This window comes from Bicyclus anynana, chromosome 19, assembly GCF_947172395.1.
Source record: "Bicyclus anynana chromosome 19, ilBicAnyn1.1, whole genome shotgun sequence".
Taxonomy (NCBI): Eukaryota; Metazoa; Arthropoda; class Insecta; order Lepidoptera; family Nymphalidae; genus Bicyclus; species Bicyclus anynana.
In genome coordinates, this window is record NC_069101.1 from 13,090,966 (window position 1) to 13,107,173 (window position 16,208).

Consider the following 16,208-nt stretch of genomic DNA (forward strand, 5'->3'; position numbering starts at 1 on the left):
GAAAAAAAAGAATCGAACGTTCGCTTTTCGTTGCGTGAAGTCTGGAGTGAACTATGGTGTAAAAACCTATGTTATTTGAATATACATAAGCTTCAAGCATCTATACTAATATTATAAAGCTGAAGAGTTTGTTTGTTTGTTTGTTTGATTGAACGCGCTAATTTCGGGAACTACTGGTCTGATTTGAAAAATTCTTTCAGTGTTAGATAGCCCATTTATCGAGGAAGACTATAGGCTATATATTATCACTAACCAGTGAAACCGCGCGGCGTCAGCTAGTGTTTAAATAAACCTTCATTACCAATATTTTATCCTTTTCCAGTGCGCCTTACCGAACTGCATAAATGTAAATGGGAACCGTTCGCCGTTCTACTTGCACGCCCCAGATAGACTCAGTTCCACCCACGAGCGCCGGGGGTCTCTGTCATCCACCGTGGGGTCGATCAGCTCTGCGCGTTCGGGGCCAGCTGATGGGTTATACGTCAACCCAATGCAGAGGACATCGGCCAGTGTTACCCATCACAGCTCATCGGGGGAAGAAAGTTCTGGTGAGTTTTGTGTGTTAAAGCTATAGTCTGGCAAGTTTGTTGATATGCGGGTTACGGGCGGAAAGACTGCGCGGGCGTAAAATCGTGCTTGCAGGGAAGTGACAAGCATCAGTCAGTTTTCATTCATCGCTACACGTCCCCAGCCCCACGCGCAACATCGGGAGTGTTACGAACGAAGTTGCCAAGCTATAACTCTATTTATTTGCTGAACTTATGTAGGTGTTTTTGTTACTTTTCATCACCTTTCTTTCGTTTAGCTACTGAAAAAATCTACCCATGTTTGTTAAAAAACGCATAAGTGTGAAAGGATAAATGGCATGTATCAAAATCAGTTATTCCAATATGTGCTCTATAATTTTGGGAATACCCTTCGATTTTATTTTAATTCGCCCAGGTATTTCATTTTTAGTTTTATTAGCAAAACTAATGTATTCTGTAACTTATAAGTAGGTATATCATAGATTTTTTTTCATTATGATTGGTGTGTATTGTGAAGTCAATAGTCTGCTGCTAACGGACAGTGCGACGACGTATCAATGTTAACGTCACGTCGCCGTACCGTCCGTAGCTCCCGTGACGTATACTCACGGGACACGCGGACAGAACGGCACACTGACACACGATATTAGCCAAACTAGTCGTTGTCGGCCCGTCCGAAATAAAACACGTTACACACTTTTCTGTTTCACTTATCTTCTAATCTGGTTACTCCAACTGTGCTGCAAATACAAATGTTACAACTAGCAAGCAATAAAAAGACATAATATATTTCATTATGTTATCGATACATTTAAAATCCAATGATTCTATTTTACACAAATACAATATCTCTTCTATTGTATATCTTGCTGAACATACTTAGCATGAATTTTCCTAATTTGAAAACCTTTGTTTACTTTACCATACATCTGAATTCCTCTAATATCATTGCATGACTAACCAGATTTACAACAATTGCTACAATAAAAGTTACCTAAAGCCTAACCTACCCAGATTTGTTTTGTTTGTTGATTTTGTTTTGACCTTTAACAGTGCAGTTTACCGCAATCGGGTACATAGAAACACATATTGAAACGATATAATGTTAATCACCCATATCACCCATATCATCCATACAGTGGATAGGCAAGGACGTCGATGCGACGTCGGTAGGAGTTAATAAGTTGTAATAAGACGTACGGACAGTGTACTACCGTACACTATCCTAGGGATGTGTTTAATTCGAAATCGACTGTTAGGTTAAATGCGTGATGTGAATGCGTCCCATCACTAGTTATACATTTTCTGCGTAACATGAGGTCATAAAACGCATGAAAAGGCGTAACTAAAGACAGACGAAACTCAGCGGAAGCAATCATCAAATGAAGTGGAAAATACCGGAAGTGGATCCGGCAGGCTGTGTTGCCAGTTCATTCTCTCTTGTCGATTACACCACACTGATAATATGTGCAGCAGTTTCTTAATAGGTATGAAGTGTGAATTTTAGTGTTATTGACGTATTGGATGTTGTTTGAAAAAAAAAATCAAAACAAAATGACTGTTTATTTAAGTGTTGTAATTTATTATTAGTTACAATAAATAAATAAATATCATTTAAAATTATCCCGCGCTGGTATATTTTTGGTAATCAATATTATGAAGTAGCAGACTTCGGTGACTGTTCGCGTGTAGGTAATTCGGATACATCGTTTCCACGCACTTAATCGTAATTTAATCGACCTGTAAACCACATCCAAAATCTTTTGACTGGTTCCAAAGATTAGCGTGAAAAGAGTGACAAATGGCCAAAATTACTGACAAAATTATAAAAATGCGTTTATCGTGTATGCTTTTTTATGTAATAGTAGATAGGTCACTTATGTAGGTGGAAAGCCATCGCCAATAAACACTTCGCAGGGCATAAAATAAACATTTCCAACAAAAAGCCGTTCTCCGTCAACCTGAAAATTTCCTATCATATTTTAAGAATTTTATTTAAAGTATCGATACTTGATTTGTACTCTCTTATCAAAGTATGTAAGTATCAAAGATGTAAAGTCGTTTTCTATTGTTTTTTATATATTTTTTTTCCTTGCAGCATGTTCAGCATCAGAAACAGAAACAACCAACACAGGCGGCTGGTTCCTCCACAACGGCAACTCGAACGCGCCGGCGGCCTTGTACCAACGGGTCAGAGACCTGTTTCACTCGCGCTCCCCCGGCCCGAGGGTCCCGGCTGAGGGCCAGGAGGCTCCTACGATGACAGGTGAGGAGATTTTAGAGCTTCGATAGCTTAACGGCAAGAGCGGTTGGGCTCATCACTGAGGGGTGGTGGTGCGATCCCCGCTCCAGTGGTTTATTTTCGTATCCACTCCTAAAATGTGAATATTGTTTAAAAATATGACAAATATTCTTTAAAAAAGAAAAAAAGACATTATGTCACTTCATGTAGGACTGCTCAAAATACATCACAGATACAATCAAAATATATTTGAGAGGTCGGACTCATCACCGAGGGGTGTCTCTCCTTACACACGGCATTTGTCTTCTTTTGTTTCTAAGTTTCCTTATCGGTTTCGGTTTTAGACCCTTTGATTAGCTTGAATTACATTTTTTTTTAAATTAAGTTAATTACCTGTTATGTCATTGTATATTTGAAAACTATAGGTTACCTACAAACATTTCATGCATTGATTTGTTGATAAAAAATACATAATTAGCTGATATTCACTTTATTAAAATCGCAAAAAATTTAAATAACTATTGAAGAAGTCGGTTAAAGAAGGGTAAAATTTGTATAGGGGTTTAAGGTCATTTGACTGCTCGTGTTGCTGACTTATTAAAGTAGATAGAAATAATGATAAATTTAATAAAGATAGCTACTAAATTAAATCCCTCGTATATAATCCCTCAGATAAATTCATTATTTATCATTCAACTTATTGCCGATATTTAAAAATATACTTACGAATATTTTTTCATTCTTATAGTAAAGGCAGAGGTCCACGGCACCACAGAAATCACCCAGGAGAACTCTGACAGTGACAGCGGGGCAGAGGCGACGCGCCGCGACCATCACTACGAGGATATCTACCTGCCGAGGGAAGAGCATCAGAGGAGGAGGTACAGTTGAATATCTTTCATCATCATCATTATCATTAATATGCCTTATGCGAGAGTAGGGTTATGTAGCATAGACTCACCTTATTAAATTTTTTGCTCGCTATTATATGGTAATGATAATGACCGGGATCAACTGATTAATGTGTTTTCCAAGGCACGGGGATGTAACACCACCAACTTTTCAACTTCGAGCTGAGCGGTTTTGCTCAAAATTATTTAGAAAAAAGAATAGCTCAATATTTCATAGCCCAACCCACAACTCGAACGCAGGACGTCGTGACCCGAAGCCAACTGACCACTGACCAAAGAGGCAGTTCATCTTTACTACAACATAATTATACATTGTTTTAAAAAGCTACGGAATTTCACTTAACACTATGCATTCGGTAAAGTATTAGAAAATAGAAAAAAAATATATAATACAGCTAAACTGCGTTCTCTTTTTTGAAAATCGGTTAAAATACGAATAAAGTTGTTAGCAAGTTATGGTGTAGCCATAAGTATTAAGGATTCGTGTTTGCATAGTGAAAACAAGGATTTCCTCGCAATTTTCAAAGTTTTTGCCTTGTGAACGAACGAATATATGAAATATCGGGATTTGCCATTACTTAAAGAAGTTGGGATTTTAAATTTTAACATTCTTTTTATTTCCAACAGAAGCAGTTCGCGCGACTCTGGGAGCCACAGTCGGCCCGGCAGCGCCGCGCTGGTGGTCGACTACGGCGTCAAGGAACACCATGAAACGTAAGGGCCGATTACTTTTTTAATATAGAGTCATAGTTACCTCCTGACTAAAGAGAGGCAAAGAAGATAACGACGAAAGGTCGATACAGGGGTAATGAGATTTCATGAACGGGATGGGATGCCAAGATTTGGGCAAGCAAAATACATGCGAAAGTGTACGTCACGAAGGCACGGACGGGACGGCGACGTGGTGTTGCTTATACATGTCCCGTCGCCACCTCATCCACTTCCTGTGCTCGTTTCGTACGTAACGATCTTAATAATATACCCTACGGTGGTTTGATAGCCGGACCACTAGAACGCTTCACATACAACCACGGCGCAGTCTTTTAACCTGCAGTGTAAGATGGAAGCGGGCTAACTTGTTAGGAGGAAGATGAAAATCTACACGGCATCGTACCGGAACGCTAAATCGCTTGGCGGTACGTCTTTGCCGGTAGGGTGGTAACTAGCCACGGCCGAAGCCTCCCACCAGCCGAAAACCACCAGATCGAATGTGAGCTGAGTGTAAGCTCACATTCGATCTGGGATGATAAACCTAAAGTGTTTAGGTAAAGACGGATTTACTATTACAGTTTTTCGCTTAATAAGTTAGTAATACTAAGTTAAAGGTATATTATATATCAATGATAGTAAGTATATAAATACTGTTTATGTCCAGGTCAAGCAAGGCATACGAAGAGGTGACCCCGCCGCCGTCGGAAACACAGACGAAGTCCACGATAGCAACCAAGTTCGCGGCCCTTACACATAAAGCACAGAACTTTGTAAGTATTAAATCCATCATTCTACTTGCGTCTGATGAAATAATGTATTCTCAACGGACGGACTTTAGTTTGGTTTTATGAAGTTAAGTATGAAGTCAAAGGACGGAACGGACGGAAAGAAGGAATTAACGGAACGGAAGTGACACAGCACGGACGGGTTGGCAACACATCCCGTCGCCGCCCCGTCCACCGCTTGCCGTTCTGTGAGCATCTTGCATGCAGCGACCTTATATTGTTGGGGTTTGAATGACATTTGGATCCACTACATACAGCTTACACACTATGTATATGGACCTAAACCACCACATAGTGACACTATAAAAAAAATATTTCCAGGCAATCAATCGTGTTCAATATTTTTTTTACTTGCAAGTTTTTATTTAACTTTTTATATGGGTCAAATTTTGGAAACTAAATTAGAACAATTTTATGGCGTTCAATTAAATAATTATACTAGATTGTGGAGTCGGATGTTTGCCATAGGAAATTCTAAGAGAAACAACATTAGAACCCGTGATCTAAATAAAGATAAGCCCATTGAGTTTTGCACATCATTATGTTTCGGCAAAAGCTTGTTAAAGAAGCTTGTTTTCAAAATTATTCAAGAGTGAAATTTTCGCCACAAAAATGTTTTCTTACAAGGTCACATTTATGTGTACAATAAGAAGAATTATTTTCAAATTTTAAAAGTCGCGGGTTCCAATTACTCGCTGCATCCATTTTCTCCAGTGTTATAATTCTTTGTCACAGGCCAGCCGCATATCGTCAGCGGCCGGCAGTCGGCGAGCATCAGTCACAGAGGAGGCAGTGGTGGTGCAAGCCTCTGCATCATCAGGCGTCTCCTCCATCGGCTCCTCAGCATCAGGCGGCAGTTCAGGGGACGAGGCACCGCCACCGCCGCCTCTGCCACCCCCGCCTGTGGTGTTAGAGGAACCTGCGTTGAAGCCATCTGAATTAAAAAGTAGGCTCGGTGAGTTTTTTCATACTTTACTAACCTAGTGTCTACGAAGACGCAGTGGTGGGAAAAGCTTCTGCATCATCATGCGTGTTCTCATCATCATACGGTAGTTTGGGAGATGAGGCACCAATGCGTTGGTTTATTTTTAAGTCATTATCATGGTTTCATCGAGGAAGCTGTGGATCTGGACTAAAAAGTTGATTCGGTTTATTATTATTTTTTGGTTATTAACCTAGTTTCACGGTGGAAGCTCTGAAACATGAGCTCTTCAGCAATCCAGGAGACGATACCTCACCATCACTTAGGCTCGGGTTTTTAGTTACTTTGAGATGGTGGTATTGTGCAACCCTCTCCATCATCAGGCATGTCCAAGGTTCGTTTAAGAGACGAGATAACTAAAATGTAGGCTCGGCACCTATAGGTACCTCTGCCATCCTTGCCCGTGATGTTAGTGGTTTAAACTGTCTGAGAAAAAAACTGGGCTTGGTAGGTTTTTAAAGTAATAAAAGTTTCACCGGGAAAGTGTTGGAAGCCTCTGAATGAGGCGTGTCATCTATTGGCTCTCTAAGCAGTTCAAGAGTGTAGGCGTTACCGTCTCCTCTGCCAATCTCGCTTGTGGTATAAAATAACCTGTGTTCAAGCCATCTGAGCTAAAGTAGGTTTATTATGGTATTAGTTTATTAAAATAGCTGTGGGGGTTTTACTTATTTTTATAATTTAAGCCATTATAGTTGAAACAGAATAACGGCTGAAACTCACGTGATTATTTTCGGAGTGTGCCAGACTAGTTCTGAACCTGAACATGAATTTGTTTGACGATGTGTAAACTATACTTCTCTATATAGGGTTTCTAGAAGTTAATGGGTTAAGCCAAATAAATATCGACAACGCTTTCTACTAGTAAAGCTGACCAAGCCAGATATTGAACAGAATTGAGTTATTTTTTATAAATAATAGCTAATTAGTTGACGAAGCAAGCATCGAGATCCATACAGTTAACCACACTGCTGCTATGGTGGAAATCAACATGTCAGTAGTACTTCCCCGGAGGAGCTTTGCCACAGAGTTGTATACAGGTTGTCCCGTAAATACTACGACATACTCTACAGGGTGATAGCTGACATCAAGGGCTACCAAAATCTAACTAATCCACTAATTTTCATACTAATTATATGTTTACTCAGTTGCGTAGCGTGCCTTAGGGGCCCTGTTTCAAAATTAGTTGGCCCAGGGTAAAGATTTCTCACAGAAGAACCAAAAATGTTTGCTTAAATTAAATATGTCAGTGACTAACCTATGTAGGGGGTGTTTTCATTTTTGAACTGTTTACTCGGAAAAATAATGCTTTTGTTGGATTTTGTAATTTTGTATTGATTCGGATGATGATGATGAAGTAGCCAAATGCTGAGATGATTAAATTTTGCTACATAGTAAAAAGAAAATTGTCCTGGCGCCTACTAGTATAAATTGTGGAATTTATACAAGGATGTTTTCTTTCTTTCGTTCAATGCACACATGCAAGTACTTTTTAGTTACGTAACAATCAAATGTGTTTTTTAGGGTTCCGTAGTCTACAAGGAACCCTTATTAGTTAGTATAGCTCATAGTTTCGTCATGTCCGTCTGTCTGTCCGGTTATACAGTTGTTTATGGATACGTGAAAAAAGCCACGAAAGTAGAATATATAACAGCTAAATAGCAATCGCTATTTAGAGTAATAGTCAACCAACTTAAAAAAAGTAATTGAAAATCGAAAATGGAATACAAATACCGTTGTTAATAAAAAGCTAAAGCTGTCAGTAAGATAAATATACATATGTCAGTAAATCATAACTCAGCTCAGACTTTGTTGAAACTAGAAAGAAGAAATTTGGTATGGGTATATATATTAGTTACCTCTATAAAATGGTGAAAAGAAAATTAAAAAAAAAAATAATTGGTGTTCCTTCCCTAGATGCAAAGTGAGGATGAATTTTTTATCGTCTATTCCAATGTGTGGGGTATCGTTATCGGTATTTCTGTGCATTACATAACGGATTAAAGTGCTAACTTAATCTACGGAACCCTACACTGTGCGTGGCCCGACACGCACTTGGCCTTATGCTTAACCCGTTAAACTGTTAAAAAAAATTGTTTAACTTGCGTGCCAGGAGTTCTGACGTAAGCTATAAGTTTTCGTCATATGAAACTCAACTCAAACCTATTGTCTGCTAACTGAATGTTAAGTGTTAATTGCATTAATAAATCTTGATTAAGTTTAATGTTTTAATTGGCAACATTAGTTGTAAAATGTTCTGGTTGCCAGGCATTTGAATAATTAACGATCTACTCGTAACGTGCTGGCTATTCACTAATACGTAATTAATTCTTAAACTCGATGCAACGAACGAAGTAGAAGAAAGTTGAGTTATTCTTATGTTTATTATATTTATTTGAAATTGTCATTTGTATATTATTATTTTAATAATATAATTACGAGAATGACGGCTTTAGCGCCGTTTTTCAATTGACAATTTCTTATAGGAGGGTAAACCGCTTCGTAACGTAACGCGTTACGGCGCCACTCTGTCTGGCTTCCCTTTCTTTCACGCTTAAGGCAGCAGGTTTAAGTTATCAATTATGTCGAGCGACCCGAGATGCATACGTTTCTTTTTTTATTCTTTATAAGACTACAATCTCACCTGATGGTAAGTGATGATGCAATCTAAGATGGAAGCGGGCTAACTGGAGGAGGATGAAAATCCACACTCCTTTCGGGTTCTACACGACATCGTACCGGAACGCTAAATCACTGGGTGGTAGCCACGGTCGAAGCCTCCCACCAGCCAGACCTGGACTAGTTAAGAAAACCTCAATCGGCCCAGCCGAGGATCGAACCCAGGACCTCCGTCATGTAATTCCACCGCGCATGCCACTGCGCCACGGAGGACATAAAAATTATAGTGGGGGGTCGAACAACACTGCACTTTCCGGTGCGGGGTCGTTCAACTTGCATACTTTTATACTTATTATAATTAGGCATTATCTCGGTGAAAGATTTAATATATTTGTGAAATCTGTACAGGAAATAAACTAATGCAATTGCGAAAAGGAAAGTGAAACTATTACTCTATAAAGTAATTCACTTTACATATGATTATTGTGAGTATATGAAGCTCGGCCGAATCAGAACGCGACTAACAACCTATTAAACTTTTGTAGAAAGTAAACGAATCACAATTAATGTGGCGATCTTCTCATTTCGTATGTAATTTTATTCTACTTTGGAAATTTCGCTCGGATTTCTGCTACTGTCACCCTAGCATGTGATCTTACACTTCGCAAATGATGGTTTTTTTTCTATAGCCTTAGAACTAGTCAGGGATCCGCAGAACATTTTTTACACCTGATTACTAACAAGTTTTTTGACGGCCTCCGTGGCGCAGTGGTATGCGCGGTGGATTTACAAGACGGAAGTCCTGGGTTCGATCCCCGGCTGCGCAGATTGAGATTTTCTTAATTTGTCCAGGTCTGGCTGGTGGTAGGCTTCGGCCGTGGCTAGTTACCACCCTACCGGCAAAGACGTACCGCCAAGCGATTTAGCGTTCCGGTACGATGCCGTGTAGAAACCGAAAGGGGTGTGGATTTTCATCCTCCTCCTAACAAGTTAGCCTGCTTCCATCTTAGACTGCATCATCACTTACCATCAGGTGAGATTTTAGTCAAGGGCTAACTTGTAAAGAATAAAAAAAAAGTTATTTTTTCGTGCGTAGCTTCATCTCGATGAGACGATCAACCTTTTTTATTTACGAAAATTCTTGATTCTGCTAGCTAACTGAGTTACCAGGAAATGAAAATTTCTGAGCGTCGAAACAAGATAATGTACCACGCAATTTCTAGGACAATATGGCTGTTTGTTATATTGTGTTAACTATTAAAATAAGCACTAGTAAAAAAACAGCTGGTTAATAACTACTTTAAATAACCTCGTTATTCATATAAGTTGGGAGAGAGGTAGTGTAACAAAAGTTGTTACTAACCAGATGTTTTTTTTACTGTTGATCTACCAGAATCAAGAATTTTCGTTACAAAAAAAGTTGATCGTCTCTACTCACGAAAAATTAAATTAATTTCTGGCGAACTTGGCTTGCTTTATTACTGTTATGTAATTAATAAGTCCTAGTTTAGATTCTGAATATAAAATATCCATTTATAGATTCCTTATCTGGAGTGGAGGAGACAGCAAGTGACGACACAAACCAAAGAAACCAAAAATTCCTTAGGCACATAACATCCGTTTCCAAAAATTTTAATTTCACTCAAACAATAAAAGAAATTGTGTTAATAAAATTAAAAGTTGTAAGATTACTCGCTCACTCGTTAGAAAGTTGGATGCACCTAGATGAATAATGATTCATTTTCGACTTAAAATTTCATGTTGCTCAAATATACTTTTCAGTGTATTACTGCTGAATAAAATTAATGTTTCTTTATCCTTTAAGTACAAGATACATATATTTGTTACTTGCGGACGACCAAGACTTCGTCCGCTTGACAATCGGACGGATGAAGTATTTATATTTTCACACGTTTTATATACTTTATACTTTTATATACTATAATCTAATAATTTTACAGAAATAGAACTCAAAAAAAAACTCACAGGAAGGATTTATATTTAAAAAAAGTCCATTCCTAAACCTAACCCTTATTGAAAAATCTTGAATGACATTATTTTTTTTTGGTAGTGCAGCTTTTATTTTCACACACAGATTATATTTTCGCGAGAAAAGGTATCTTCGTATTATGGTCTTATGGTTAAGTTTCATTCGAATTCATTCAATAGTTTCAGTGTGATGCTCGCTTAACAAAACCACGGACAAACAAACATACAGAGAAAAATTGTAAAAATTGAGAAATATAATTCTGGCTTAATTTTCGATTCAGCTAAACAACTAAAATTCAACATATCTTCAAAGTACAAGTACTTACTGTTACAATTTTACCTTTTTACAATTTTACCTTTTTTATCTGTTACAATTTTTTATGTATAGATCAATCGATTTACAATTTAAGGAGAATAGTTGCGGAGTAAAATGTTAGCTTGCATACGTTTTCTGTGGCTTGGACCTATAATTTTGGAATTTGGACCTATAATTGTGCTGTCAAGGGGTTAGTACTTTGTTTTGACTAAATATAGGTGACGCCTTGTATTGATGGCGTGGCGTTTTATAAGTGTGCCGGTGTCTTAGCACGCATACCGTATATACGCAATATATACGAAATGTCACGCATCAGTTGGCGCATACTCGGTGCATTTTACAAAGAAATTGCTTCTCCGTAATATACGAGTAACTCAACAAGGTGTTGCTAAAGTTTATCGAACTGAAATTAGTTCGGCGTACTATATTTGAAAACTCCGACTATGTCTGTGTTTTTCTTGTTTTTTTATCAGTTTCCACGAAGGAAGAGGTTCTATATTCGGCATTAACTATGTGTTTTTTTCTTCTTTACATCTGTGACCTAATCGCTAACTCTTAAATTCGTAGCGATTTCATGTTTCGACATTTTATATTCTTGAATGCAATGATGTTTTATACTATAGATATGTTACGTGCCTACAACATCACCGCAAAAAGTAATCCAAAGGAGATGGTCCAAAATTGTATAGAGCCCAGGTCCAGTCATTGTACCCTGGCGGAAATAAAAGAAAATGTATTTTTTAACTATATTTTTAATTCTTTCGAAATAATATTCATTATCTCCCAAGAAATGCAACACTAATAATGATAATAATGGCGGATTTATGACGTTTTCAATGCAGAAATCGATTTGACATTTGCTGTCAATTGTCATGTCTTTCAGCCTTATGGGCGCCATCTTGATATAACTCAAAATTTCACTTTAATAAATTTTAATAAGATTCTAGTATTTTTTAAATTATAATGATGCACTAAGCGCACACATGCACAATTTTGAGCGACTAAATAGAAATTGTTCACCCAGAGGCAACGTACCCATAATACCCTCTGGATGGCAAGACTAATAAGCGCCAGCTCTTGGGTCACCTGTCACTAAAAAATCAAAGTAGGTAATATTATTAAAAAGTCATAATGATGTATTGAATCTAATTTATATGCTGTATAATGCTTGTAACATATACGCATAAATTAAGTTTATTATACTTATGACTGTTATACATAAGTTTTACATAAAATTATAATATAAACAACAATAAAACAAGTAGAAAGCTGTGGTTAGGTAATTCGTGATGAAGCCTATCTATATACATACCTACTCAACTACTAAAAATAGAGTAAATATCTACAAGTTAAAAAAATCACCCGGTGAAGGAGAATGCCAGAAACTGCTTAATTTGCCAACGGTCATTGCAGACACCATTTTTCTAGCTGAAATTACAACTTTTAGGTAAAAAAATATTTTACATCATTATAGAAAAACGCGGTTATCTTTGATTTTATTAAGCATACCGGATATTCAATGTAGGCTTAGAGCTGTCTCGATAGCATTAGCTCACAAACAAAAACTGAATTTTAATTGGTCCATTCGTTTAGAATTTAGATGCTATTAACCACAGACATACAAAATAATAACACTTGGGGGTAAAAATGAGTATATGAATACAAAAAGCCCATTCTGATTTGTCTGTTTATGCTTAATTTCCAATGCACTGCGAATATAATAAACTCCCGTTGAACTAAGCAGGTACCCGATAAAAAAGATGAAAAATTTGTCGCATTTCGATTTCCGGGCAAAGGTCATATTTACTTAGGCCATTATTCCTGAATTTTGAAGTATTTTGGCAATAAAATTACAGGCACAAAAGATAACAGTTTATATGTCCAGCATCGGCTGATAAGGTAAGATAACAGTTTGACCAAGTCGTCTCTGTGGTCCTGCCTGCATCCGTTGACTTGGCAAAAGTGTTAAGTAACAATGTAATGGTTGGTAGGGCAGCGTTTTGTAGTACCTAGCGTGCCCTTTAAATTAGATTGGCCATCTGCTTTCTTAGTCAATTCATCATTATCAGCCGATGGACCACTGCTGGACATCAACCTCATGTATGAACTTCCAAGCACAACGGTCTCGAGCCGCCAGCATCCAGCGGCTCCCTGCAACCCGCTTGACGTCCTCGGTCCACCTGGGGTCTCCATTCCAGCACCTTGGGACTCCGACGTCCTTCGGCTCTTCGAACTATGTGCCCTGCCCATTGCCACTTGAGTTTCACGACTCGATGAGTTATGTCAGTGACTTTGGTTCGTCTGCGGAACTCCTTATTTCTGATTCATACTCTAAGCACAACTCACTCCATCGCCCGCTGAGTCAATTAATATTAAATACTACCTTACCCTGCTCGTAAACCTACCCAACCCTACCCTACCCTACCCTACCCCTACCTTACTACTACCCTACCGCTAACGCTAACCCTTCCCTCCCCCCACCTTACCCTACCCTAACCCTACCCGTAACCTATCCATACCCTATCCTACTCTACCCCTAATCTACCCCTACCCTACCCCTACCTTACTCCTACCCTACCGCTAACCCTAACCCTTCCCTACCCCTACCTTATCCCTACCCTAACCCTACACTACCCGTACCCTACCCCTACCCTACCCTACCCTACCCTACCCCTATCCTACTCCTCCCCTACCCTATACGTTCCATATCCTTCCCCTACCTCTACCTTGCCCCTACCCTACACTACCCCTACCTTATCCGTACCCTACCCTACCCTACCTCTATCCTACCCCTTCCCTACCTCTATCCTATCCCTACCCTCAGCAAAATTGGTCCAGTCTTTTGTGCGTGGTGCATTGACCAAAAGACTATAATTTCCCAAGCGACTTCTATGCTAATACTATAAAGAGGTAAAGTTTGTGTGGTTGTCGGGGGTAATCTCTGGATCTACTGGACCGATTGGGAAAATTCTTTTACCAATAGAAAGCTACATTATTTGCGAGTGTCATAGGCTATGTTTGGTCCTCATATTCATACGGGAACGGGAACCACGTAATTGAAACCGCGGGGCGTCATATAGCGGCATTTCTGCGACTTTCAGAAATTTTGTATTATCTCCGAAACTAATTAACATACTGTAAAGGGCAAATCATATCTCTATAATATCCTTGTAATTATTAAATAATTCATTTTGATAAGGATTTAAGTTTAGTTGTGTAAATAATGACGTAAACCTTAGTTTAAAATTTAAATAATATATTAAAGTACTAAAGGTACTATATCTGCTAAAATATAAAAGATAGATATATGGTGTCGCGGACTTTTTTGTAGAACTTTTAAAGGTTCAAAAAGCCTCCATACATTTATTTCAGTTATACACAATGGTTGAGGCAGCGCATGCGAATAAGTAAGTTTTTCGGTCTGACCTGTAAGAGAAAACCCACGATATCTCAGTAGTTATATATGATAGAAATATAAAATATAGCCTATAGCACTCCCCGATAACGTAGCATTCTACTGGTGAAAGATTTTTTAAAATCGGTCCAGTAGTTCCGAAGATTACCCCATTTCAAAAAATTGTTACAAACTTACAAACTTACAAACTTACAAACTTACAAACTTTACCTCTTTATAATATTAGTATAGATATAGGAAAGAATATTCAAAACAGCGGATATAGCTGTTTTGACAACAGAACCATTAAACTGTAGAAACCTCGTAACCACGCATAATATTATTTGCATGATCACATTAATATTTAAACAAGATCCACGCGAATGTTCGCGCAACGGCTTGTACTGTGCGTTTTCTAATGTTTATTCATTGTTGATTAATTACTGCTTGTCTGCTGATATTGACGATGATTGGTACAATAATCAACACTTTGATTTGATTAATCAATCATTTATTTTCCTCTGTAGGTACGTATTTTTATTATTAGTAATTATGTAGGTATGTATGTTACCAAAAAATATAATCTGAGACCTATTTATTTCAGTTAAAAAGTTAAAAGTAAACTTTTAACTTTTAATTAAATTATTATTTATTATTATTAATTATTATTAATTTATATTCGCTTTACTTGTTTGATATTTCTAGTCTGTCTTAAGTATATTGCCCTAGTTTCGTGATTTATCTGATAGTTAATTAGAGAAATAGAAAATTCTCAATAAAATTTGATTTAGGATTGAAAAACGTAGACAAGTAAATCATAAAGAGTTATTGAAGTCTGTTAAACAAAGTCAGCGCCAATATTTCTTTACGTTCTGTTTAGTTAAAAGTGCAACAATTGTATCCGAGCTAGGTAACTGTAACAGAATCGTATTTAGGTGTACACAGACAGTTCGGTGTACGTAGAAGCGATTTAAGCTAGATAACATTTAGTGTTTTAGTTGTGCGAGATATCACGCTCGCTGCGTCGCTATGCGGCGGGTACTTTCTCTCCCCCCTAACGGCAGCCTGTTGCAGCGGGGAGACGCGGCTCGGAGGCGGCAGACGACGAGCGGCCGCGGGCACCCAACCTCGTGAACAAGCAGCCGGCGCTCCCCTTCGTGCCGCCCGCCTTCCCGCACAACGCGCCCGACCGCCTCATCAAACCTTCGGAGTACTTGAAGACCATCACGGCGCCGTGCAAGCGCGACGACGGGCCGGCGGAGGCTCGGCCGCCTCCGCCGCCGCCCGCGCCCGAGGCGATACCCCCCCCGCCGCCGCAGCCTCCTGTGACCAGCCACCAACCGCTGGCTGTCATCAGCAGCGCGGAGCTCACCTCTGTGCGACTCAAGACGATCGCAACCAAAACCCTGTCAGCTCCGCCGCCGGCGCGCTCCGTCAGTCTCCAATGTATCCCCAGTGCAGCCGACTTCAGGACAGTGAAGACAGACCTGATAGAGGAGCTTAAGATGTCCAAAGACATTACAGGCATAAAGAAGATGAAGGTGGAGCGAGCGCGGCGCGAGAGTTTGCAAGACAAGGAGACGTTCACGGAGTTCACCAAACGCTTCACAGCTGAAAACTTCGTCGATCAGGTTAGTGTTTTTCATTTTTTTATTCAAATTTTTCAAATGAAGTGGCATTGTGTTGATATATTTCAGAATTTACCTTTGATTCTAGATGTTGTATAGAATTTTCT

General features: G+C 38.8%; 1 protein-coding gene across 10 annotated transcripts in view; it reads left to right on the plus strand.

The window, feature by feature from the left end:
• Window positions 1–16,208, plus strand: part of LOC112058076 (espin) — a 128,717-nt gene that overhangs the window by 96,561 nt on the left and 15,948 nt on the right. For 9 of the 10 annotated variants that reach the window (XM_052887320.1, XM_052887324.1, XM_052887321.1 and 6 more), the window contains 7 exons: window positions 323–548; window positions 2,626–2,793; window positions 3,518–3,650; window positions 4,308–4,394; window positions 5,056–5,161; window positions 5,912–6,131; window positions 15,548–16,104. In XM_052887320.1, the coding sequence (XP_052743280.1) occupies window positions 323–548; window positions 2,626–2,793; window positions 3,518–3,650; window positions 4,308–4,394; window positions 5,056–5,161; window positions 5,912–6,131; window positions 15,548–16,104 (1,497 nt within the window). The remainder of the gene's footprint in view (window positions 1–322; window positions 549–2,625; window positions 2,794–3,517; window positions 3,651–4,307; window positions 4,395–5,055; window positions 5,162–5,911; window positions 6,132–15,547; window positions 16,105–16,208) is intronic. The other variant, XM_052887317.1, reaches the window with a different exon arrangement.